Source organism: Salmo salar, unplaced genomic scaffold, assembly GCF_905237065.1.
Source record: "Salmo salar unplaced genomic scaffold, Ssal_v3.1, whole genome shotgun sequence".
NCBI classification, from domain to species: domain Eukaryota; kingdom Metazoa; phylum Chordata; class Actinopteri; order Salmoniformes; family Salmonidae; genus Salmo; species Salmo salar.
Genome location: NW_025549666.1, coordinates 360,245 through 384,613, shown reverse-complemented (window position 1 = coordinate 384,613; position 24,369 = coordinate 360,245). Strand labels below are relative to the sequence as shown.

General features: G+C 41.4%; 1 protein-coding gene and 1 pseudogene across 3 annotated transcripts in view; one reads left to right on the top strand and one right to left on the bottom strand.

Moving 5' to 3' along the window:
- The window catches only part of LOC106560291 (growth hormone-inducible transmembrane protein-like), a 79,229-nt pseudogene extending 72,513 nt beyond the window's left edge, over positions 1–6,716 (bottom strand). The window contains exons 1-2 of the transcript XR_006767508.1: positions 6,608–6,716; positions 3,619–3,772 (exon numbers count right to left, since the gene is read on the bottom strand). The product of XR_006767508.1 is annotated as a growth hormone-inducible transmembrane protein-like (transcript). The remainder of the gene's footprint in view (positions 1–3,618; positions 3,773–6,607) is intronic.
- A 472-nt stretch (positions 6,717–7,188) lies between these two features.
- On the top strand, positions 7,189–22,985 carry LOC123738507 (carbohydrate sulfotransferase 3). 2 transcript variants are annotated; one of them, XM_045713451.1, is made up of 5 exons: positions 7,189–7,677; positions 11,045–11,150; positions 19,039–19,276; positions 19,673–19,852; positions 20,355–22,985. In XM_045713451.1, the coding sequence occupies exons 3-5, from the start codon at positions 19,197–19,199 to the stop codon at positions 21,430–21,432; spliced, it is 1,338 nt and encodes a 445-aa protein (XP_045569407.1). In that variant the 5' UTR covers positions 7,189–7,677; positions 11,045–11,150; positions 19,039–19,196; the 3' UTR covers positions 21,433–22,985. The 2 variants fall into 2 exon arrangements, with proteins under 2 accessions (XP_045569407.1, XP_045569406.1); XM_045713450.1 differs by lacking the exon at positions 11,045–11,150 and having other exon boundaries at positions 7,190–7,677.
- Positions 22,986–24,369: the final 1,384 nt, after the last annotated feature.

Below are 24,369 nucleotides of genomic sequence, written 5' to 3'. Positions count from 1 at the left end.
ATAATTCTCCCTTCTGCAACTGATCCTGGACTTCCTAACGGGCGCACCCCAGGTGGTGAGGGTAGGCAACAAAACATGATCCACCAAACTGACACTGAAGATGGGGTCCTTCAGGGGTGTTGTGATTAGTCCCCCTCCTGTACTCCTGTTCACCCATGACTGCATGGTCACGAGTAGCTCCAACGCCATCAAGTTTGCTCAGCCCTCCGGTAGAGGCGGAAAAGACTTGGCAAGGCCTCAGATTCTCAAGAGTTCACAGCTGCACCATTGAGAGCATATTGACTGGCTGCATCACCGCTTGGTATGGCAACTGCTTGGCATCTGACCGTAAGGCGCAGAGGGTAGTGCGCACTGCCCAGTACATCCTCAATGGTCATCCATGCCATCCAGGACGCCTACACCATGGTGTCAGAGGAAGATCCTAAAAGTTGTCAAAGATTCCAGCCTCCCAAGTCATGTTTTCTCTCTGCATTTACACGGCAAGTGTACGCAGTTACTAAATCTGGAACCAACAGGATCCTGAAACAGTTTCACTCCCAAGCCATAAGAGTGGTAAATAATGAACCAATAGCTTAAGACTAACTTTGACTCATCACATTCGCTGATGTTACTGTTTATTATCTATCCTGTTGCCTAGTCACTTTATCCCTACTTATATGTACATATCTACCTCAATTACCTTGTTATATACATATACATACATAAAAAAACATTGGCAAACTAGCGACCCCCCAAAAATTGGTGTCCCACTGCCAAGTCAAATTAAAGTGTTTTGGTCGCAGTTTTGAGCTCTGACTAGACAAGTGTGTCTTACTCAACTTCTCTGTCAGGGATGACTGTACCTGAAGAGGCTTAAGCAAGCAAGTGTGTGTGTGTGTGTGTGTGTGTGTGTGTGTGTGTGTGTGTGTGTGTGTGTGTGTGTGTGTGTGTGTGTGTGTGTGTGTGTGTGTGTGTGTATATATGTGAGGGATGGGGGAAGAGTAATTGTCTACCCAAATAGACATCCAAACTCTATCTTTAACCAGAGATCCATTTTGTTCTTTAAAATACTGTAACACTATTTGATCTAAAAATAAATTGTTTTGACTCTAGTGTTTCATTGGTACAGGTGCATTTGCGAGACAAAACAAAAAAGAAAACCAAGCCAAGCATCCCACAGTTGTCCATAAATTCCCTTTCCCCTCAGTGTCTCACTCACTCGTGTGTCCAACCACTCCCTCTAAACACGCGTGCGTACACAAGCTCCCGTTAGACCTACAGAAATAAATGCCTAGAAAAACTAATCTAACTGATTCTACATCTGCATTGCTTGCTGTTTGGGGTTTTAGGCTGGGTTACTGTATAGCACTTTGTGACATGTCCTGATGTAAAAAGGGCATCATAAATACATTTTTTAAATAAATACATTTTCATTTAAAAGGTTACATAGAATTTATCCTGTGAAACATGTTTTGGAAAGATTCAAGCTGAATATTGACTATAAATGTGATTTCTATGGAATGGAGGAGGAGACCATTTTGCATGTGTTTTTTACCTGTATTTGTAGTAGATTTTGGGGGGATTGACATACAGAATTTTGTTAAAAAACAAATAGGACCGGTTGTACTATTTAACGGTTTTGATATAATGATTTAATTTCAGAAATTCTGACATAGAAAAAGATGTAGCATATTTAATTCAACTGCTAATAATACTAGGTACATTTCATATTCACAAATGCAAATGGTCTAATTCAAAACCTAATTTTTTACACTTTATAAATGAATTTAAACAATATGGCACTACTTTAACTAAAATGAAAAACACTTAGGCAATTAAAACTTGTATTATTAATGAATATAATTTGTTTGTTTAGGATTCCTGGCAATGTAAATAGTTTGTATGTATGCTTGTTTTCATGTGACTATTCCTCTTTTGTTTGTTGACATTTGTTAATAAAAAAATAAATTAAAAAAATGTAATAAAATACATTTGATCGATATATTTAATTGACCCACAAGCTAAATACCTTGCCAAATGACGACATCATTATGACAAACTCAAACTGGACTTGTTGACTGAAGTAGGGAAATGTGTGTTCCAACAACGACCTGCAGGTTGGTATTAACTGCATCCAGTCGATTTTCCTCTAAGGCCACTTTGCAGTTGTCACTAGTTACCACAACCACAGAGTAAAAAAAAATAAAAAAATGGCTATATAGTAAAAATTCATCAAAAAAAATGTTTGCTTTTGGTGTTCATTTAAGGTTAGGGTTAGACACAAGGTTAGCAGTGCGGTTAAGGTTATGGTCAAGGGTTAGGTTTAAAATCTGATTTTAAGAAGATCAAATTGTATAAATAGACGGGGTTTATTACTTTGTGGCTGTGGTAACTAGTGACGACCCTACTTTGCGAAGTGCTAGTCCCACCCTGACCTTACGTTTTGGATATAACTGACCTGGAAGACCTTGTGTTTCATTTCGGGAATCACTGAACTGATCAATTAGCTCAGTTGGTCAGGTTGTACCACATCTGGCCGTGATCGGGAGTCCAATAGGGCGGCACACAATTGGCCCAGCGTTGTCCGGGTTTGGCAGTCATTGTAAATAAGAATTAGTTCTTAACTGGCTTGCCTAGTTAAATAAAGGTTTAATAAAATACCTTTAAAAAAAGGTGTGGTGCCTAGTTGGAACAAAATCCTGCAGTGTGTAGGTAACAGGATTAACTTGATTAATTAGTAGGCTTATAGCCTAGGCCAGGGGTAAACAGACAGGTTTCACACTGAAAATATACTAAAACAGATTTATAAAGAGCGTATTTTAAAATCAGAATCATTAAGCCTCGGCCTACTCACCAAACAGATGTCATAGCCGTAATTCATCCCCATGCAGTGCTCAATGTGGAATTGCTAATCCATTTAGAAAATTCCAAAGAGCAGGTGGAATAAACTATATTTTTTAAATTTTATTTAACCTTTATTTAACCAGGTAGGCAAGTTGAGAACAAGTTCTCATTTACAATTGCGACCTGGCCAAAACATTGAACGGCTCTATATCTAAAATAACAATTTTCTTTTGTAACCCCGATTAATTTTTTCTATCTACTTACCAAATTGAGCCCTGTTTCAAATCATCACTGAATGTAACTGTTCCAGATGTGAGATGACTTCACACTATTCTGTTCTGTTTTATTCTGTTACATTACAATGTTTTTTACTAGAAAATAGGTGTCTTGACTGATAAGGCCTCGGGAAATAAGAGCATATTGTCTGCTAAATGAACAAAACAAGGCTATACCATTGCACAGCCATAGGCTTCTACAAGCGCCACTTCTGAGATTATTGCCTTTTTGAATATTGTGTTCCACAATACAATTTAACCAGTTGATATTACGGTTTCAATAAATTAACAAATGGTACTTGTCTTTTATTGCTTAAATATGAGGCAATTTAGTAGTTAGGATGTGTTATCTGTACTGGTTATGATCAGTTTTTACAAACTGTTGGCATATAGATAAATGTGCACATATTTCTTTCCCCAGTGCAGGCCTTGTGTTCTATAAATGTCTTATTTTATTTAAGTAAAAATGTGAGTGCTGGAACAGTCCAACAATGTCAAAAGCCCATCCCTGATGTGTTACCTGGTGGACCTTGAGGGGCAGGCAGCTCTTCAGGGTGGAGCTCCTCAGGGCTGGAGAGCCCTGGGTCAACATAGGACGCAGCCCGGACACAGGGAGACTGCGCAGGCATGCTAGCCTCACCAACATGGTCATGATGAAGCTCTGGAATTACAATCTGAAAACAGTTCCATTTTTATCACCTGAAGCATGAGGTAAGCAGAGAGGAAATGGGTCTACAACAGACAGTCTACAACAGATACACGTTTGGAAACGTTCCTTTAGATATTTTATCTCAAATTCCCCGTCATAATGACCAACTGTCCTGCCCACCGGCACAGTAAGTTGATTGAATTGTATTTAATATCTGGCTTCCCACTGACTGTTTTTGTGCAACCCAATACAATAGGGAGCAACGCGTGTCTATGTAAATACAACCGTGTGGCTAAAAGCAGCTAACTTTAGCTCACTAGCTTGAAAACCAAATGTTGAATTGCATTGATTTCTACGTCGGGTATTAATGAGCGTTTGGATCAGGAAAGTTTCCTCTCACGACCTCAGCAAGCCAGAATGTCAAATACATAATATATTTTAACTTCCTTTCCTTTTTAGGAATGTGATACAATATCTCTACAGGAAAGTAGAATTACGTAAACTTTTCAAAGTGCTGGTAGTGAGTTCACATTTCTATCACCTGAAGCATGCGCACAATATGGAAATACAGCATGGACACTTAAATACAGGCAGGAGAAGCATGGACACTTAAATACAGGCAGGAGAAGCATGGCCACTTAAATACAGGCAGGAGAAGCATGGACACTTAAATACAGGCAGGAGAAGCATGGACACTTAAATACAAGCAGGAGAAGCATGGATACTTGAAAATACTGGCAGGAGAAGCATGGATACTTATAGCAACGTCGCCAGACTTCCGGGAACACTTGCGAAACAGACCAAACAGACCAAGCCGGGGTTTGAGAAGTCAACGAGAGAAGTGAACAATTCTTCCTTAGTTGTTAACTTTCTCGAAATCTAAAAAGGCACAATCTACATTGGAGCCAATGTCTTCAGTAGTTGAACATGTTATTACTTCAACCTCATGAAAGTGACAAACTGACACCTTCTCATTTTCTTCAAAAACAACTTTATATCAAAGGGGTGCCTTTGATTTGACGGCCTACACATCCGCAGTTTGGCGCGAGCCGATGATGTTTCTGCGTATGAGCTAATCAATGTCACCATGATCTGGGATTTCTATTGGAGGAGCAGTCTCTGCCTGTCTCTATACTGCAGAGTTCGTCCATGTGAATACATGGTTCTGCACATGCTTCAGGTGATAGAAATATTAACTCAATACCAGCGCTCTGAAAACTTTGTAATTAAACTTTACTGTGGATATATTGTCTCACATCCCAACCTGCAAAAGGAGCAACCGCACAGACAACTGGTAAAGTAAGTTAAAATATAATTGTATTCAACATTCTGGCTTGTAGAGCTTGTGAGAATAAATTTTCCAAACAAATATATGCCAATAATCTCAGACTGTGAACCAGAGGTATCACCACAGATAGAACAATGAGCCAGACATTTTACAGGATGTATAAATATGAAGCATCCAGTTGGCTTTTCCACTCACTACCAAATATGGTGATGAGAGGATGCCCAGTGGCTGGAATTTTCTCATCAATTAAAAATTTGATCTCCATACAGTTCATTTCCAAAACTATGATTCATTTGCTCCCATTGGAAACAACAGTTTCTGGTCTATCTTGGGTTAGTTATAAAAAAAATCTTTGCTATCACAGTCATTGTCAGGCAACTAGCTCATTTTCTATAGTGAACAAAATATAAACATGTAAAGTGTTGCTCCCATGTTTCATGAGCTGAAATAAAAGATCCCAGAAATGTTCCATACGCACAAAAATGCTTCCTTCTCTCAAATTTGGTGCTCAAATTTGTTTACATCTCTGTTAGTGAGCAGTTCTCCATTGCTACATTGTTTGGCATATGAAGAAGATGATTAAACAGCATGATCATTACACAGGTGCACCTTGTGCTGGGGACAAAAGGACTCTCTAAAATGTGCAGTTTTGTCACAACACAATGCCACTGATGTCTCAAGTTTTGAGGGAGCGCGCAATTGGCATGCTGACTGCAGGAATGTCCACAAGATCTGTTGCCAGAGAATGTAATGTTAATTTCTCTACCATAAGCCGCATCCAAAATCGTTTTACAGAATTTGGCAGTAGTTAAACCAGCCACAAAACCGCCGACTACATGTAACCACGCCGGCCCAGGACCTCCACATCCGGCTTCTTCAACTGCAGGATCGTCTGAGACTAGCCACCCGGACAGCTGAAGAAACTGAGGAGTATTTCTGTCCGTAATAATGTCCTTTGTGGAAAAACGAATTCGGATTGGCTGGGCCTGGCTCCCTAGTGGGTGGGCCCATGCCCATCAATGTCTGTGCCCCTGTCCAGAAACTTGAAATCATTAGATTAGGGCCTAATGAATTTATTTCAATTGACTGATTTCCTTATAAGGACTGTAACTCAGTGACATCTTTTAATTGTTTCTTTTATATCTTTGTTCAGTATACAAAGGCGAGTGATAAACATAGCTAGCTTACAAGCTGTTCATTCCGGTTTTCATAACACAGTATGTTAGCTAACTACAGAATCCCAAAGCTTGGAAAAGTTAAATTAAATAACGAGGATCATGAACACAAAAGTACCAAAACTATATTTCATAGTCATAAAAATATATATTTGATTGAATTTGGCAGAAAATGTTCCTTGTTTTGTAACCATTGCGTACGTCAGTTAACTTAGCAGCTTGCTGGCTATAGTAGCTAGTCGCTGTTTTGAATCATATCGAGTTGACAAGTTAACCTCGTCTCCTCCTTGAAAGCGTTGCTACAAATATAGACATTGATAGATCATGTGAACAATAAAACACAGTAATCCTACTTGCAATGTTTAAAAGACAAGTCAAATCGCTATATATTACATACCAAGCGTGTAGCTAGATTTCTGTTCACCTTCCTTGAGATAAGTGCGCAGTTCACCGACGTAATATGACGCAGTTTCGTGAACATTCTGACCGATGTCATCATAATCAAGGGACGAATTTCAGTGAAATTATGTGACTTGTAGTTCTTAGGTAGTTTTTTTTATTTCTAGAGATTCTAAAGACGTGTAAAATGAATTCCAACAGGTGGCGGCACATCTTCATCCACCAAAAAGTGCTGCAACCTTTGCAAGTCAACTTTTTAGGATAGCATCTTTCAGTTTCAACTTGCTTATGTATCTTTGGAAATCTTTTTTTTTTTAATGGGCCATTGCACATTTACGTTGATAAAGAAATACATATGTTTACTGTGAGTGTAATGTTTACTGTCATTTCTGATTGTTTATTTAACTTTTATCTATTTCACTTGCTTTGGCAATGTAAACATATGTTTATCATGCCAATAAAGCCCTCTGAATTGAATTGAGAGAGGGAAAGATGGAGAGAGGGAGGCGAAAGCGAGCGAGACAGAGAAAGTGGCCCTCTATATTCGGCTATGTAAAAACAACGATGGGTGAGGGGCCAACCTCTTCACATGTGACTACAGTGACCATTTTTGGAGGAAGAGCGGCACACTCGGTCACGGTTGGAGTTCTTGCCCTTTCGTTGGGATTAGAGATGTAAAATAATAATTATTCAACCGTTAATGCGTTTTTTGTTTGTTACATATATCTTCCCCAGTTTATTTCATCTCATTGTTGATCGGATTTTTCCAACTTTATTTTTCGTGTGGACATTTTGAGATACTTTTTTTTTTATTTCGAAACTTTTATTTCGAAAATGTCAAAGTTTGCTCGCGTGTTTTTGTAGCCTACCTTCGTCTATGGAATCATCTTGGGGATATTAGAAGTAGCCTAACGGACATGGAGGAGTTGATCAACTTTTTCCCACACAAGGTGCCTTTTGTTCGTGAATAAGGCAGCGTGCTTTTGGAAGACTAGACCATGAGGGAACCCATCGAGCGCACAACTGTCGATTAGGCGACTGGTTGCTTGAGAGCGTCAAAATACAAAGGTAAGGAATGCTCCGTTTTAAACCAATTTCTTATTTATAAGTGGTTTTTAAAAAAAAATAAGTTGTTGCTTTAGTGTTTTCATTATTTAAAAAAAAGTGTTTGCTACTTTTCATTATTTGACAACAAATAACATGGCATGGTCTATTGATGATTTATTGATGAAGTATTCCTACTTTATTACTAGCCTATTGACTAATTACTGTATGAGGACATCCTGCTGTATAAATTATGTACTGTATCCAGTGTGGATGACTAGACAATATTTGTGCTGTATCTCACCTGATAGCCCTTGGCTATTGATTTCTAAAGACCAAACACTATATTTTACTGGCTGGGCATACCTGCATGAGCTGGAAGGACCACCAATGGATGAGGGCTTCTAGGGTATCAAACAACCCACAGTGATATGATACCAGCCCTGCCCTCTGCCAATGTGCCAGCCTGTCAGGATCCAATACAGCCTGGTGCGGCAGGTAGCCTAGTGGTTAGAGGTGGGCCAGTGGCCGCAAGGTTGCTGGTTTGAATCCCTGGTCAGATGGGACAAATCTTTCTAGAAGTGAGCTGGCAACCGGAAGGTTGCTGGTGTCAAATCCTAGATGCATTACCTGCTGTTGTGTTCTTGACCAAGGCACTTAACCCCTCTCAACAACAGCTCCCGGGCACCCAGTGTGGCAGCCCCAGCACCGCTCCAAAACCTGTACATGTATGTGTATCTTTCGGAGGGGTTGGTTAAAAGCAGAAGTAACATTTCAGTTGGACCTTGTGTGCAATTGACCAATAAAGTAATCTTGATCTTAATCTTAGCCTGGTCCCAGATCTGTTTGTACTTTCTTGGCCATAGGGTTTGGCAAGACAACACAAACAGATCTGAGTCCAGGCTAGATCCATTACAGAGTACCACTGAATGGCTCTCTGTAAATATGAGACAACCTGCCATAGGGGCATGGGGCACAGCAATGGGCCACAGCCTCTACTTTATCATGCACGTAGACTAGAGTATCATGCTTTAAATAGCCCTGTGTAATTACAGTATTACAGTATGTTAAGCTAAACGTATGTTGATAGGGTAAGGCAAAAAAAGCAAAACCTGAAGTGAAGTTATGTTGCTATACGTCTGTGGTACCTATGGTAGCCTAATATACCTGCAATGGTAAACTGTTAATTACTTTGTCAAGGTAAGGTAAAAAAAAAAAAAAACAGCTGATAGCTTCTATTCTGAAATTATTCAAGATTTCACTTGATACACTGCTTTGCACCGCCAGAACAGGTGAAAATAAAACCATATGTTCTTCAAGCTTCGCTGACTGTATTAATTGAAATTTCACACAGAGAAATGGTTACAAATGTGATTGTCATGCTGGCTCTTCTATCTTCAGTCCCCTTTCATTAAAAAAAGAAAAGAAAAGAAACAATCATATTTGAGCCTTTAAGAAGAAGGCATCCATTAAAAGCATTTGTAACATGCTGATAAATGGGGAGATGGTGGTTCCTTCATGAGCTGATCATCAAACGTGTCATACGCCTCAGTGGGTTGTGAATGTTTCGATGGCAGCTCTGTAAAGATGAGCTCTTTCTGACACCACGCTTCTATGGGATAATAAGCTCAGATAATTGGTGTGTACTGGCTTACATTATAAATCATGAATCCATTTGAAAGAAAATCCTATTTTGTAGATGTTCTTTTGATGGTTTTCACAGTAATCTATGATCCCGAGTGGCTCATCGGTCTAAGGCACTGCATCTCAGTGGAAGAGGTGTCACTACAGTCCCTGGTTCAAATCCAGGCTGTATCACATCCAGCTAGGATTGGGAGTCCCATAGGGTGGCTCACAATTGGCCCAGCGTTGTACGGGTTTGTCCAGGGGTTGGCTCTCATTGTAAATAAGAATTTGTTTTTAACTGACTTGCCTTGTTAAATAAAGGTTACATTTTAAAAAAAGCTATTAGCTTATGCTATGGGACTTAGCGACAATGTTGTACATGTAGTGTAGTACAGTTTTCACTGAAGGTAAAAATACAACATGTTAGAGAACAACCATTGGACCCAACACAGTTACATGGTGTTATTGAACTATGACAAAAATCACCCGTATGACAAATAACAAATGAACCAATCTTCATCCAGCTATGGGCAATTGTTAAGCAATGGTCAGGAAGCTCTCAATGCATTTCCCTTCTCATTTCCCCTGGCATGTCTCCCATTGGCTGTGGTCTGTGGCTATATGATGATAGCCTGTCTCCCATTGGCTGTGGTCTGTGGCTATATGATGATGGCATGTCTCCCATTGGCTGTGGTCTGTGGTTATATGATGATGGCATGTCTCCCATTGGCTGTGGTCTATGGCTATATGATGATGCCATGTCTCCCATTGGCTGTGGTCTGTGGCTATATGATGATAGCATGTCTCCCATTGGTTGTGGTCTATGGCTATAGGATGATGGCATGTCTCTTATTGGCTGTGGTCTGTGGCTATATAATGCTGAGTACCTCTCATGCATGCACTCAAATGTCCCCCTCGATTAGTCTTTCCATGATTCCTCGTGTCCTCTTCCTTCTGAAACAGCATTGGAGGAAAAGATCCAAGGTCCATCCCTTCTGACCTAATCCTCCAATATGTTTTGAGGAGAAAGGACGCAGGGAATTGAGAAAGGACGTGCAAGTGACTCTGGGGCTGGTTGGCATTTATTGAGATGATTCATGTATTGGAGGCAGCTCTACAGAGTGGTCACTAGCTGGCACAGCCACAAAGTCATCCAATCTGATTTTAAACCTAACCTTAACCACTCTGCTAACCCTAATTCCTAACCCTTACCATAAATTTACAATATAGATAATTTTGGCTTTGCAGCTGGCCAATCTAGCGGAACCGTCTCAGTTCTGCCTCCAGGTCAAGACTATTGACAATAAACGTCAACCTGCGACCAACAATTTTTTTTACATGAAAATATAACCTTTATTTACCTAGACAGGTCAGTTAAGAACTCACCCACTATACCCTACTGGGTGGACCTATACCCACCCATGGCTGTGCCCCTGCCCAGAGACTTGAAATCCATAGATAATTTTTTTAAATTGAACTAGGCAAGTCAATTAAGAACTAATTCTTATTTACAATGACGGCCAAACCCAGATAACGCTGGGCCAATTGTGCGTTGCCCTGTGGGACTCCCAATCACAGCCAGATGTGATACAGCCTGGATTTGAACCAGGGACTGTAGTGATGCCTCTTGCACTGGGATGCAGTGCCTTAGTCCACCGCGCCACTCGGGAGCCGAAAAAGATCACAATACTGTGATCTCAGGCAAGACGTTTTTTTTACAGTCTGAACTCTGTGAGAGACCTTTGTGTCTGTGTCTTGCGGGCAGATGCTGTAAGACGGAGATGGGCAGAGGGAGATTTCCTCTCTGGGGAAAACACAGACTCAGTGTACTCCAAGTCCAACTTGTGATTACCAACTAGTCCACGTCAACAGTGAGTGCCGGGTCTAGGTCCAATTCAAAACTTTTACTCTAAGTCCTATAACTCATTCACTTTTTGAGAGAATTTCACAGGATTTGTCTAATCATTTTGGGAGTTAAGATTTGCAGTCTTTTGGACAGGCTACAGTAGCAGCCTGAGGCAGACAGAGGTTGCAACAGGGTGTTAGAACTCAGCCTTCATAGCACCAAAAAATAGATAGGAAATCTGAGGCATCATGGGAATTCAGAAGACAGAAAGGGGAGAACATCAGGGATACTGGGATTTTGGATGAATACATGGATACCATTTTTATGCCTCTGCATCCAGTATAAAATAAGTTATAAGTAGTTTCGCAAGCCAATGCTAACTAGCGATGGCACAAAGGAAGTTAGAGGTAGTTTCGCAAGCTAATGCTAACTAGCGATGGCACCATGACTGGAAGTCTATGATATCTACTAGCATGTTAGCAGTTACCATAGACTTCCAGTCATTGCACTAACGCTAGTTAGCAATTGCGTTAACACTAGTTAGCAACTTCCTTCAAACTGCACACAGAGACGTAAAAATGGTATCCACGAGTTCCTCGGACTCCGGGAAGGTAGATAAGAGTGCTTCATTGCCAAAATCTTGAAGTATCCTTTTAAGTGTGATTTACTCTTAACAACCAGTCATCTGCAATCAGGCTTTGGACTTGTTAGTCTTTCTTCATTTCCATATACTTACATGGTTGATACAGTGTAGAGTACATTTGTTTGACATTTTAGTCATTTAGCAGAGGCTCTTATCCAGAGCAACTTACAGTTCATCTTAAGGTAGCTGGGTGAGACAACCACATATCACGGTCATAGTATAGTACAGTGTGTTACATGACACAGCACAAAACCTAATGTCAAAGGCTATAGTGTCAGAGTGAAAATGTCTAAAATACACCAAGGCTGCAGTGTATTTGGGTCAGGAGTTACAACACGAGCTTCATCCTCAGCTTTAATGGGAGCTGCCGTCTCTCTGGGGCTGTGTCCCAGTGTATAGTGCACTGCTTTCTCTGATCTGATCTGAAAACAATACCAATTAGTGGAAAAAAGATCAGAATTGGGCTGCCTGTCTAAACGCAGCCAGGGTCAAGTGAAAACGAGTCAGTTGTTGTGTTTGAAGCAGTTTGTATGAATCTGAGTGGTTGCATACAGTACATGTTAAATGGTTACGAGACAGAGATAATGAGACTCTTGCTGTAATCAAAGGGAAGGTACTACTGAAGGCCTCCGTATTCAGGAGGCAGCTTAAAGCAGAAGTGTGTCACCATCCAGGCCCTGGAGAAGGCACAGTTACGCCGAAACGTTGGTGATTTACCTAATAAATTACACAGAGTTTATATATACGTAAAGTGTGACTCTCTTTATTTCCATAGCTTATAGTTTATTCGCCGTTAGTCAGCACCTCTACATAAAATAATTTTCTCTGGGTGTGCACCAGCTCATGTTTTTATTCATTTACGAGTATGACTATTCTGCTGTGAATCAAAAATACACGCTCTAAGTTCTCTCAATGTTGTCACGTTACCAAGACATTCCTAAGCTTGTAGAAAGTTTTGTACGTTTGTAGAAAGAGATTCGCAAGTTAAAAAAATGTGAGTTCTGAGGGAAGGACCTTTTACTCCTGGCCAATCAGTTCCTTCTGCCAAAACCATAGCTGCCTAATCATTGGCTGGATTCTTCCATCAATCAGATGGTTAACAAAAAAATATAGACGTTTTCCCCTCACATCTAAAACTGCCTGATAAAGCTAGCCAGTTGATAGTAAAGCTAGGATGAACGTCAGAGGCCAGCTAGCTAACACAATATCAGCTGTCAATGCTATGGCTTGTCTGGAGTTTGTCTGAAATGTACATTGTATTTCACAAGATAAACAAACTACTGCCTTGCCTTTACACCACATTTTTTTATGTACACAGATAAAAGAGACGATTACCTTCAAGTAGAACGTTTTGGTTGTGTTTACCTCATCCTCTCTAGCTGATGTGGTTAGCTACTTCCTGAGATTTGATTGATGAAACAATCCAGCCAATAGTTAGGCAGCTATAGTTTTGGCAGAGGGAACTGATTGCTCAGGAGCAGTGGTGTAAAGTACTTAAGTAAAAAATACTTGAAAGTACTACTTAAGTAGTTTTTTGGGGTATCTGTACTTTACTTTACTATTTTATATTTTTTACAACTTTTACTTTTAATTCACTACCTTCCTAAAGAAAATTTTCCCTGACACCCATTTTCCCTGACACCCAAAAGTACTCATTACATTTTGAATGCTTAGCAGGACAATAAAAATAGTCTAATTCACACACATCCCTGGTGAACATCCCTGGTCATCCCTACAGTCTCTTATCTGGTGGACTCAATAAACACATCCTTTGTTTGTAAAGGATGTCTGGGTGTTGGAGCGTGCCCCTGGCCATCCTTACATGTAAATGTAAAAAATCTATAATTTTATATTGTTGCCGTCTGGTTTGCTTAATATTAGGAACTTGAAATGATTTATACTTTTACTTTTGATACTTAAATATATTTTCTCAATGACATTTACTTTTGATACTTAAGAATATTTAAAACCAAATACTTTTAGACTTTTACTCAAGTAGTATTTTACTGGGTGACTCACTTTTACTCAAGTCATTTTCTATTAAGGTATCTTTATTTTTACTCATTTATGAAAATTGGGGACTTTTTCCACCACTGGTCTGAAGTAAAAGGTCCTGTCCTCAGAGCTGCTCAAATCAAAACATTTTTATTTGCGAATCTCTTTCTACAAACTTACAAACTTTCTACAAGCTTATTACTGCTGCTTTTACTTTTGTGTTTACTTTTGTGTTTATTTAACCTTTATTGAACTAGTCAAGTCAGCTAAGAACAAGTTCTTATTTACAATGACGGCCTGCCCCGGCCAATCCCTAACCCGGACGACACTGGGCCAATTATGCGCCGCCCTGCGGGACTCCCAATCACGGCCGGTTGTGATACAGCCTGGAATCAAAACAGGGTCTGTAATGACACCTCTAGTACTGAGATGCAGTGCCTTAGACCGCTGCGCCACTCGGGAGTCCCTACTTAATGATCACGGCCTTTTACTGTAGCTGCTGCCAGGGGGACCTCATAAACAGACGTTTCCACAATTATGTGGCCCCAATGGCTCCTTGTTCCCTATATAGGGCACCTCTTTAGGGCTCTGGTCAGAAGCCGTGCACTATGTAGAGAATTGAGTGCCATTTAGAACACAGTATTAATGATCACAGGTTACTATAGCAACCATTAGAGGGACCTAATAAACTGACCTTTTCACACACACACAGATGTGCCTTTTGAAACACTTATTAACATACAGTATACATGTTTTAGCCAGCTATACGATTCAAATCAGATGGTTTACAAGTTCTGCCTCATGTTTATACACTTTTCTTGATATCGATATTAGATAGACATTTGAATAGAAATAGACCATAGTGTTATAGGCCTACAGCTGGTTTGTCACAACACCATGGTAGTTGTGGTGGCAGACACATAGACAACGGGTTAACCTGTCTCTTTTCATTGAATGGGCCATTATATCAAACCGGTTCAATAATGATGTAAATTTTCACCTCAATCATCACCTCAATCAATGTAGTAGTTGTTACTGTGGGTGAATAGCCACAGTCTCTCGTCATGTAAGATACCCTTTGTAATGGCAGGCAGTGAGTTTAAAGGGGCAATCTGGAATTGGAACATCCATGTATTTTTATTTTTAGGAATGATATAATAGCCATTGATATTTGAAGAATATAACTTAATTTAAGAGTGGTTACATTTCTCCAGCCACATCCTTCAGTTGTTTACAGAAAAAAAGAGTGGTGGGTTGACCGCTTTGGTTTAGTTTAAATCCCAGATTGCCCATTTCATCTTGGATCATTAGACAGGGATTAAAGCCAAGCTGACATTATCCCAACAGTAACATTATAGTAATCCTTCAGCAGAATGGGCAGGATATCCCTAAATAGGCCTCATTACATCCGTCTTTGTCTTCAATGGATAGACTCTACTCACTGTGCAAGCCAGGTACAGCTAGGGATGCATCCCAAATGGGACCCTAATTCCTTACAATGGGCCCTGGTCAAAAGTAGTGCACTATAACGGGAATAGTGGTCAAAAGTAGTGCACTATAAAGGGAAAAGTGGTAAAAAGTAGTGCACTATAAAGGGAATAGGGGTCAATAGTAGTGCACTATAAAGGGAATAGGGGGTCATTTGGGACCGATACCAGGTTTCATATCCTGCTGCAGTTCTGCTTGCTCACACTCTCACAGTCTCATAATGGATACAATTTATGGCCCTGTGACAAGCAGGTTTTCCCCCTCAATTTCTGTTTACTTTTTGCCTCTGTGCTGTTTCCCATATTTCCCCCTGTTCAAAGGTAACTGTTTTACTGCAGTGTTAGGTCACTGCTTAGGTGCTCAGTCTGGGAGCTCTCTGTTGGAATAATGAAAGCCCTTCTTCACTATTCATAGCACCTCCGTCACTCGGTCGCGTCAAGAACATTCTCAAGCCGCCCTCTGCCGGCGGCACCATAGTGGTGCCTTAAGGATCTCTACAGATCGGTGGCCCATCCTCGGGACAGTTGAGCTAATGTGTGCTAATGTGATTAGTATGGCGTTGTTAGTAACAAGAAAATTTCCCAGGACATAGACATATCTGATATTGGCTGAAAGCTTAAATTCTTGTTAATCTAACTGCACTGTTTACACAATTTACAGTAGCTATTATAGTGAAATAATACCATGCTATTGTTTGAGGAGAGTGCACAGTTATGAACTTGAAAAGTTATCAATAAACCAATTCGGCACATTTGGGCGGTCTTGATACAACATTTTGAGCAGATACACAATGGTTCATTGGATCAGTCTAAAACTTTGCCCGTGCGCTACTGCCATCTAGTGGCCACAATCTAAATTGCGCTTGGCCTGGAATAATACATTATGGCCCTTCTCTTGCATTTCAAAGATGATGGTACTTTGTTTTATCTTTTACCAGATCTAATGTGTTATATTCTCTCCTACATTCAGTTCACATTTCCACAACCTTCAAAGTGTTTCCTTTTAAATGGTATCAAGAATATGCATTTCCTTGCTTCAGGTCCTGAACTACAGGCACTTAGATTTGGGTATGTAATTTTAAGCAAACATTTTTAAAAGGGGCGGATCCTTTTAAAGTGGTGATAAGCCCGGTCATTCTGGACGGAGGGTAAATACTATTTAGTCTAAATTACACTATAATGCCTGGAAATGCGATGAAATTGTTAAAGTAGTCAAATATTTAGCAGGAAATATCTTTGCCAGCATTTTCATGTTGTCAAATTTACTTTAGACAGATGTCAATGTTGTCATTAGCTAGCAAAGTTCTTAAAGAGTAGCTGGCAATGCTGACGTTAGCTAGCTAAAATCCAGTGGCCTCCCCTCAATCTTAGCTAGATAGCTAACGTTATATTGCATCTAATGTTAATCTGGCGACATCAAAATTATGACGAAAGGTTGTCCTACTAATTATTTGCCTCCTTTTGAATGTCATAGTATTTACAAGCCACTGTAATGCACTTTTGATTAAATCTTCATCAGTGCTCATTGACGATGCATTGAGTAGAATGCTCAGTCCAAAACAAACGTACAAAACAATATTGTGATGAAATCAACAACCAATGAATAGCCTGGTCCCAGATCTGTTTGTATTAACTTGTGAACTCCTACCTCCATCATTGAATAAATGATTAGGAGTTGGTAAGACAGCACCAACAGATCTGAGACCAGGCTACAGTACGTCTTCACCAGACAGTGGTTTGTTCCCTGCTGGACATGTCACTGAGTGCTCTTGCGTCTTCTCTTAAAATACCTCATTGAGTGCTGACATAAAGGAGCAGCTGGTGGATTGGGTACCTTGGTGACATACATTACATGGCCAACAGTATGTGGATTAGGCTATTTCAGCCACACCTGTCGCTGACAGGTGTATAAACTCGAGCACACAACCATGCAATCTCCATAGACAAACATTGACCCATACTGAAGAGCTCAGTGACTTTCTGCCCTGCTAGAGCAGCCCCGGTAAACTGTAAGCGCTGTTATTGTGAAGTGGAAATGTGTAGGAGCAACAACGTCTGTTTCAGTATAACAATGCCCCCGTGCACAGAGCGAAGCCCATACAGAAATTGTTTGTCGATGATTTTGGAATGAGATGTTCAACGAGCAGGGGTAAACATACCTTTGGCCATGTAATGTTTGACAGTATTGGTTGCATTCAAAGCCTAGATATTTTGTTCCTCTGTATGGGTCATGTTACAACACATTTTGATGCTATTATCGCCATGTAGATGCAATATGATCGACCTATATTAAATATTATTGTAATAGATTTGAGACAGCGCGATTGAGAGACAGATAGAGAGGCTCAGTCTGAGCAAACATTGTTTTATCTCTAGAGGGACACCAGCTTTCAACACTAGCATGTGGGTGGGTTCTTGAAATCCCCCTGTAGCCCTAAAGAAAACACAGGCAGACCCAAGGGAAGTAGCAGATTAAATTCCCCCTGTGAAACCACTCTGACGCTTTCTATTCTTACACCACTGTGATATGAAATGATATTATCGTCTCCGAAAATGGGTCCTACACCAATTGACGGGAAGCTAGCATGACCCATAAACACAGCTATTAAACTCCCACCTCAAACCACCAACATGCTGACTTAGCGACAAGGCACTGATTCATCTACACCAGGCTATACTATAGCATACTGTATGTAGAACCTGTTATACTTTCTCCTCCATTTGACTGGATATCAACAGATTAGTTTTCAGAAGATTTCATCTAACACAACTATACTATAACAATTTATGTAAACTTTACTATAACAATTTAAATCATCTATACTATTACAATTTACGTAATCTCTACTATGACTATAACAGTTGAAGTCCTCTATACTATAACAGTTGAAGTCCTCTATACTGTAACAGTTGAAGTCCTCTATACTATAACAGTTGAAGTCCTCTATACTATAACAGTTGAAGTCCTCTATACTATAACAGTTGAAGTCCTCTATACTATAACAGTTGAAGTCCTCTATACTGTAACAGTTGAAGTCCTCTATACTGTAACAGTTGAAGTCCTCTATACTATAACAGTTGAAGTCCTCTATACTATAACAGTTGAAGTCCTCTATACTATAACAGTTGAAGTCCTCTATACTGTAACAGTTGAAGTCCTCTATACTATAACAGTTGAAGTCCTCTATACTATAACAGTTGAAGTCCTCTATACTATAACAGTTGAAGTCCTCTATACTATAACAGTTGAAGTCCTCTATACTATAACAGTTGAAGTCCTCTATACTGTAACAGTTGAAGTCCTCTATACTGTAACAGTTGAAGTCCTCTATACTGTAACAGTTGAAGTCCTCTATACTGTAACAGTTGAAGTCCTCTATACTGTAACAGTTGAAGTCCTCTATACTGTAACAGTTGAAGTCCTCTATACTATAACAGTTGAAGTCCTCTATACTGTAACAGTTGAAGTCCTCTATACTGTAACAGTTGAAGTCCTCTATACTGTAACAGTTGAAGTCCTCTATACTGTAACAGTTGAAGTCCTCTATACTATAACAGTTGAAGTCCTCTATACTATAACAGTTGAAGTCCTCTATACTATAACAGTTGAAGTCCTCTATACTGTAACAGTTGAAGTCCTCTATACTATAACAGTTGAAGTCCTCTATTCTATAACAGTTGAAGTCCTCTATACTGTAACAGTGGAAGTCCTTTAAGGTTTGTGTTCTTGTTTACAGTACTGTAGCGTGAAAGTGTGACAGTTTATTAATGCTAATTTCATTTTGCAGAATGAAGCAGCCGTCTATACGATGGAAAATACAACAACGAACAACTGGAGAACTCTTTGAATAGGCAGCGGGAGTCTGGAGGAGAGAAGAAGATTGGCAGAAGCTATTAAGAAGACATTCCGTGACAGCAGCAGATCCCGGCACAGCTACATCACAGAATGAGGATGAAATACACAATCTCCCTTGTCTTCATTGTGGCACTGGTCATCATTGAGAAGGAAAACAACATTATCTCACGGTAAACCTAAGCCCATCTCCATGATAAACAGAGAGTGTGTGTGTGTGTCTGTGTGTGTGTGTCTGTGTGTCTGTGTGTGTGCGTGCGTGCGGGAGTGCGTGTGTGTGTGTATGCATTAGGCCTGTCTGTTGTACTGATCTCCCTCAGATTGGAACAGGCTCACCTTTATTCAGAGTGGTGTGTTTGTGACATTCGTTTCAGCTACTCACAAAGCGGTATCAAGTGTCATGCTGTGTTTTCCAAGTAGTCTGATTGGATGAAGTAGTCATGTTGTCAAGATTTCAATTGCGTAGATTGTTTACTTACTTGAATTGATTTCACTGTCTGTGGATAAGATGGTCTTATCTTGTAAAACTATAAAACTTGTTGTTTAACACTGCCAACCCTGTCTTCTAGGGTTTCAGACAAGCTCACCCCAAAGCAGACCCCCCAGACACCCCTCCAGCCCAGTAACTCTGCCCCAGCCTCAGCCCTGGGTCTCCTGAAGTTTAATGGCTCCTCCTTCACTACCCTGAGCAAACTGGACCCTGTCTTCACCATCATGAAGAGACGCCTGGAGAACTACACCGAGCAGAGGTCTGTGTGTTTAGCATGATATACTATTTATCATACAATAAGACAAACAGTCTGGCCTTAATGGCTACATGTACTCCTAAATCTACATCCTGTACAGCCAGGAGAGGACTGGCCATCCCTCAGAGCCTGGTTCCTCTCTAGGTTTCTTTCTAGGTTCCTGCCTTCCAGGGAGTTTTTCCTACACAATGTGCTTCTGCCTCTGCATTGCTTCTTCTTTTTAGGCTGGGTATCTGTAAAGCACTTAGTGACAACTGCTGATACAAAAAGGCATTTATAAAATATATGTGATTGATTAATTGATACTACAGTACCTATAATTCTGTGTGTAACTTATCATGTTTGATCTCAGTAAAGACATTCCTGAAGCTAGCATAATGGTGTCCCCAATCCTGATCAGTATTTGTATGTGTGATGTCCAAGTGGTTTGGAATAACGTTTAAAAGACATATCCGATCTGATTGACATTGGACAATAAAGTTTTGTATTTTGTACTGTATTGTAGGTCAGAGGTCATAGGGTCAGCAGGAAACAGAAAGCACATCCTCCTATTGGCCACTACGCGGACAGGCTCCTCCTTCGTGGGCGAGTTCTTCAACCAGCAGGGAGACAACATGTTCTACCTGTTCGAGCCGCTGTGGCACGTCGAGAGGTCGCTGACGTTAGAGAGCGGCGGGACCAACGCCACAGCCGCCGCCCGGGCCTACCGGGAAGTCCTCCAGGGGCTCTTCCTGTGTGACTTCACCCCTCTGGAGAGCTTTATTGACCCACTTCCTGTAGACCACGTTACCTCAGCCCTGTTCAGGAGAGAATCTAGCAGCTCTCTCTGTGAGGAGTCCGTCTGTAGCCCGTTCGTTAAGAAAGTCTTTGAACGCTACCATTGCCGGACCAGGAACTGTGGTCCCCTCAACCTGACCATGGCGTCCGAGTCATGCCAGCAGAAGGAGCACAGGGCCATTAAATCCGTCCGGGTGCGTCAGCTGGAGACCCTGAGACCCCTCGCTGAGGACCCTCGTCTGGATATCAAGTTCATCCAGCTGGTGAGGGACCCCAGGGCGGTTCTGGCCTCCCGCATGGTGGCCTTCTCCGCCAAGTACAACAACTGGAAGAAGTGGGCCGTGGACGGAGACGTGCCCATTGACGACGACGAGGTGAGGAAGCTGAAAGGGAACTGCGACAATATCAGGATGTCTGCGGAGGTTGGCCTGAGGCAGCCGTCGTGGCTGAGGCGGAGGTACATGCTAGTACGGTACGAGGATATCGCTAGATTCCCTATGAGGAAGGCAGCGGAGATGTACAAGTTTACCGGGATCCCGTTCACTCCTCAGGTGAAAGACTGGGTGTTAAAGAACACCCAGGCTTCCAATGAGGCTAGTGGAGTGTATTCAACACAGAAGAACTCCTCCGAGCAAGTAGAGAAATGGAGGTTCAGCATACCGTACAAACTAGCCCAGGTGGTGCAGAGGGTTTGTGGACCCACGATGAAACTGTTTGGGTACAGGTTTGTGAACAGTGAGGCCATGCTGACGGACAAGTCTATCAGTTTGATCGAAGAAAAGATTTTCATACAAAACTTTTCATAGACATTTTATAGTAACTCTGAACTCTGCTCATCAGACAAAGTGGACAAACAGATACGATTATGAAGTGATAGTTGTGAGGATATTTATTGGGGACTGTACTAGTATACCACAGAGTAATGTATAAGACCCTTTATAGATATATATTAAATGATAACATGTTGCACTCCAGGGTGTAGAAGGAAATACACATTTTTGTGTGTAATAACAATAAATGAATACAAAAACGAGTACTACCTTTTAACTTTTTACAGGGACATTTAACAAAAGAAAACCCTTGTTATATGAGTACTACATGGTAGAAAATCCTTGTTATATGAGTAATACGGTGGTAGAAAACAATTGTTATATGAGTACTACATGGTAGAAAAGTTGTTTGTTATGCACCTTTGCCACCTTCTCTCCCCAACTAATTCAAGCTTTTTAAATCTGGTTGTAGGGTGGCCAAGCTTGAGTCCTTGAACAGTTTCCCTGTTGAAGTGTATTTTTGTTCTGTCAAGCAAGCCACGGGTTAATAACAGTAGCTGATTTTGAACTGAGCTGTAGACAAGGGAGTTAAATGAATGGCTTGCTCTGTGTGTGTGGATAGCAAGATACTAGCAGGACATTCCAATGTTTTGGTCTTGTATTTTCTATAGCGTTTACCTATAAAGAAGGGATGTTCTTTCATGTTAATTTAATATATTATTTTATTTGTATTGAGATTGAGAGATTATGGCTATGGCTTTTGCACATGCTACATAGATGGATAGTTTTATCCTCGCTAACTGATGGGACCCCTTACTTCCAGACCTGGGTTCAAATAGTAGTAGAAATCTTTCATACGGTTTTAGCATTTGCCAGGAGTGCCATATGGGTGGGGTTTGCTGTTTTGAGATTATTGTATTGGTTAATAACACCAGCTAAAGTATTTGAAATGATTTTGAATACTATTTGAACCCAGGTCTGCTTCATGAACACATCGGCTAGGTGAGTGAGTATCTGTACATGCATGTTACTGTTTTAGTTTTAATTGGCTGTTAGTGCTTCACGTCGTGGAAGTCGATGGTGAGCGTAGCGACTCATTCTGTAAAAACAGATGTCTTCAGTGGTCCTGTATGTACAGACATTGTGTATCCCAAAAGGCACCCTGTTCTCCATAATGCACCATAGGGAATAGACACATACATTCCTCCTGCAGCTGGTTTGCAGAATTGCGTGAGGTTTATCAGCAGCTTTCTGTCCTTTGACACAAGTCTCCTGGCTGGTGATGATGGACGAGAAGAGGACCAGGGGACTAAAAGACTGGGTGTACATTCCAAATGGCATCCTATTCCGTATATAGTGCACTATTTTTGACCACTACCCCATAGGGCTCTGGTCAAAGGTAGTGCACTATGTAGGGAATAGGTTGCCCTTTGGGAGGCATTATGGTTTTGTCTATATGTATGCCTATGCCTTTTCTCATTCTGGTGTTAAGTTAAATCCTTTGCTTTTCTTTTCTGTGGAATTCACTATTGTTGTGTGTGGTTGTTTGGCCTTTTACTGTACAAGTAAATTGAATACTGACAAGTCTACTTTTGTTGTTTCCTTGTTTTGCTGTCAGATGTATTTTAAACTGTAAGGTGACATTTCTTCAAATATATCTTCTATGTGTTGATTTGCTTATTCATATGGAGAAATCTCAAACGGATTTGAAGCAAACTAGCCACGAACACTGGAGACATTCATTAATCCCAGAGCTGGGCTCTCCAACCCGGTTCCTGGCCAGAGCTGGGCTCTCCAACCCTGTTCCTGGCCAGAGCTGGGCTCTCCAACCCTGTTCCTGGCCAGAGCTGGGCTCTCCAACCCGGTTCCTGGCCAGAGCTGGGCTCTCCAACCCTGTTACTTGCCAGAGCTGGGCTCTCCAACCCTGTTCCTGGCCAGAGCTGGGCTCTCCAACCCTGTTCCTGGCCAGAGCTGGGCTCTCCAACCCTGTTCCTGGCCAGAGCTGGGCTCTCCAACCCTGTTACTTGCCAGAGCTGGGCTCTCCAACCCTGTTCCTGGCCAGAGCTGGGCTCTCCAACCCTGTTACTTGCCAGAGCTGGGCTCTCCAACCCTGTTCCTGGCCAGAGCTGGGCTCTCCAACCCTGTTACTTGCCAGAGCTGGGCTCTCCAACCCTGTTCCTGGCCAGAGCTGGGCTCTCCAACCCTGTTACTTGCCAGAGCTGGGCTCTCCAACCCTGTTCCTGGCCAGAGCTGGGCTCTCCAACCCTGTTACTTGCCAGAGCTGGGCTCTCCAACCCTGTTACTTGCCAGAGCTGGGCTCTCCAACCCTGTTCCTGGCCAGAGCTGGGCTCTCCAACCCTGTTACTTGCCAGAGCTGGGCTCTCCAACCCTGTTCCTGGCCAGAGCTGGGCTCTCCAACCCTGTTACTGGCCAGAGCTGGGCTCTCCAACCCTGTTCCTTGCCAGAGCAGGGCTCTCCAACCCTGTTCCTTGCCAGAGCAGGGCTCTCCAACCCTGTTCCTGGCCAGAGCTGGGCTCTCCAACCCGGTTCCTGGCCAGAGCTGGGCTCTCCAACCCTGTTACTTGCCAGAGCTGGGCTCTCCAACCCTGTTCCTGGCCAGAGCTGGGCTCTCCAACCCTGTTCCTGGAGAGCTACCGTCCTGTAGGTTTTCACTCCAACCCTAATGTAGCACACCTGATTCTAATAATTATCTGGTTAATAAGCAGAATCAGGTTAGTTGGAGCAAAAACCTACAGATCGGTAGCTCTCCAGGAACAGGGTTGTTATTTGTATTTATTATGGATCCCCATTAGCTGCTACCAAGGCAGCAGCTACTCTTCCTGGGGTCCGGCAAAATTAAGGCAGTTATACAATTTTAAAACATTACAATACATTCACAGATTTCACAACACACTGTGTGCTCTCAGGCCCCTACTCCACTACCACATATCTACAATACAAAATCCATGTGTA

Coding starts and splice junctions, on each gene's coding strand:
- LOC123738507 (XM_045713451.1), top strand. CDS start 19,197: ATGAGGATGAAATACACAATCTCCCTTGTCTTCATTGTGGCACTGGTC. Junction 19,277..19,672: donor GAAAACAACATTATCTCACG/GTAAACCTAAGC, acceptor CCTGTCTTCTAG/GGTTTCAGACAAGCTCACCC. Junction 19,853..20,354: donor GAGAACTACACCGAGCAGAG/GTCTGTGTGTTT, acceptor ACTGTATTGTAG/GTCAGAGGTCATAGGGTCAG.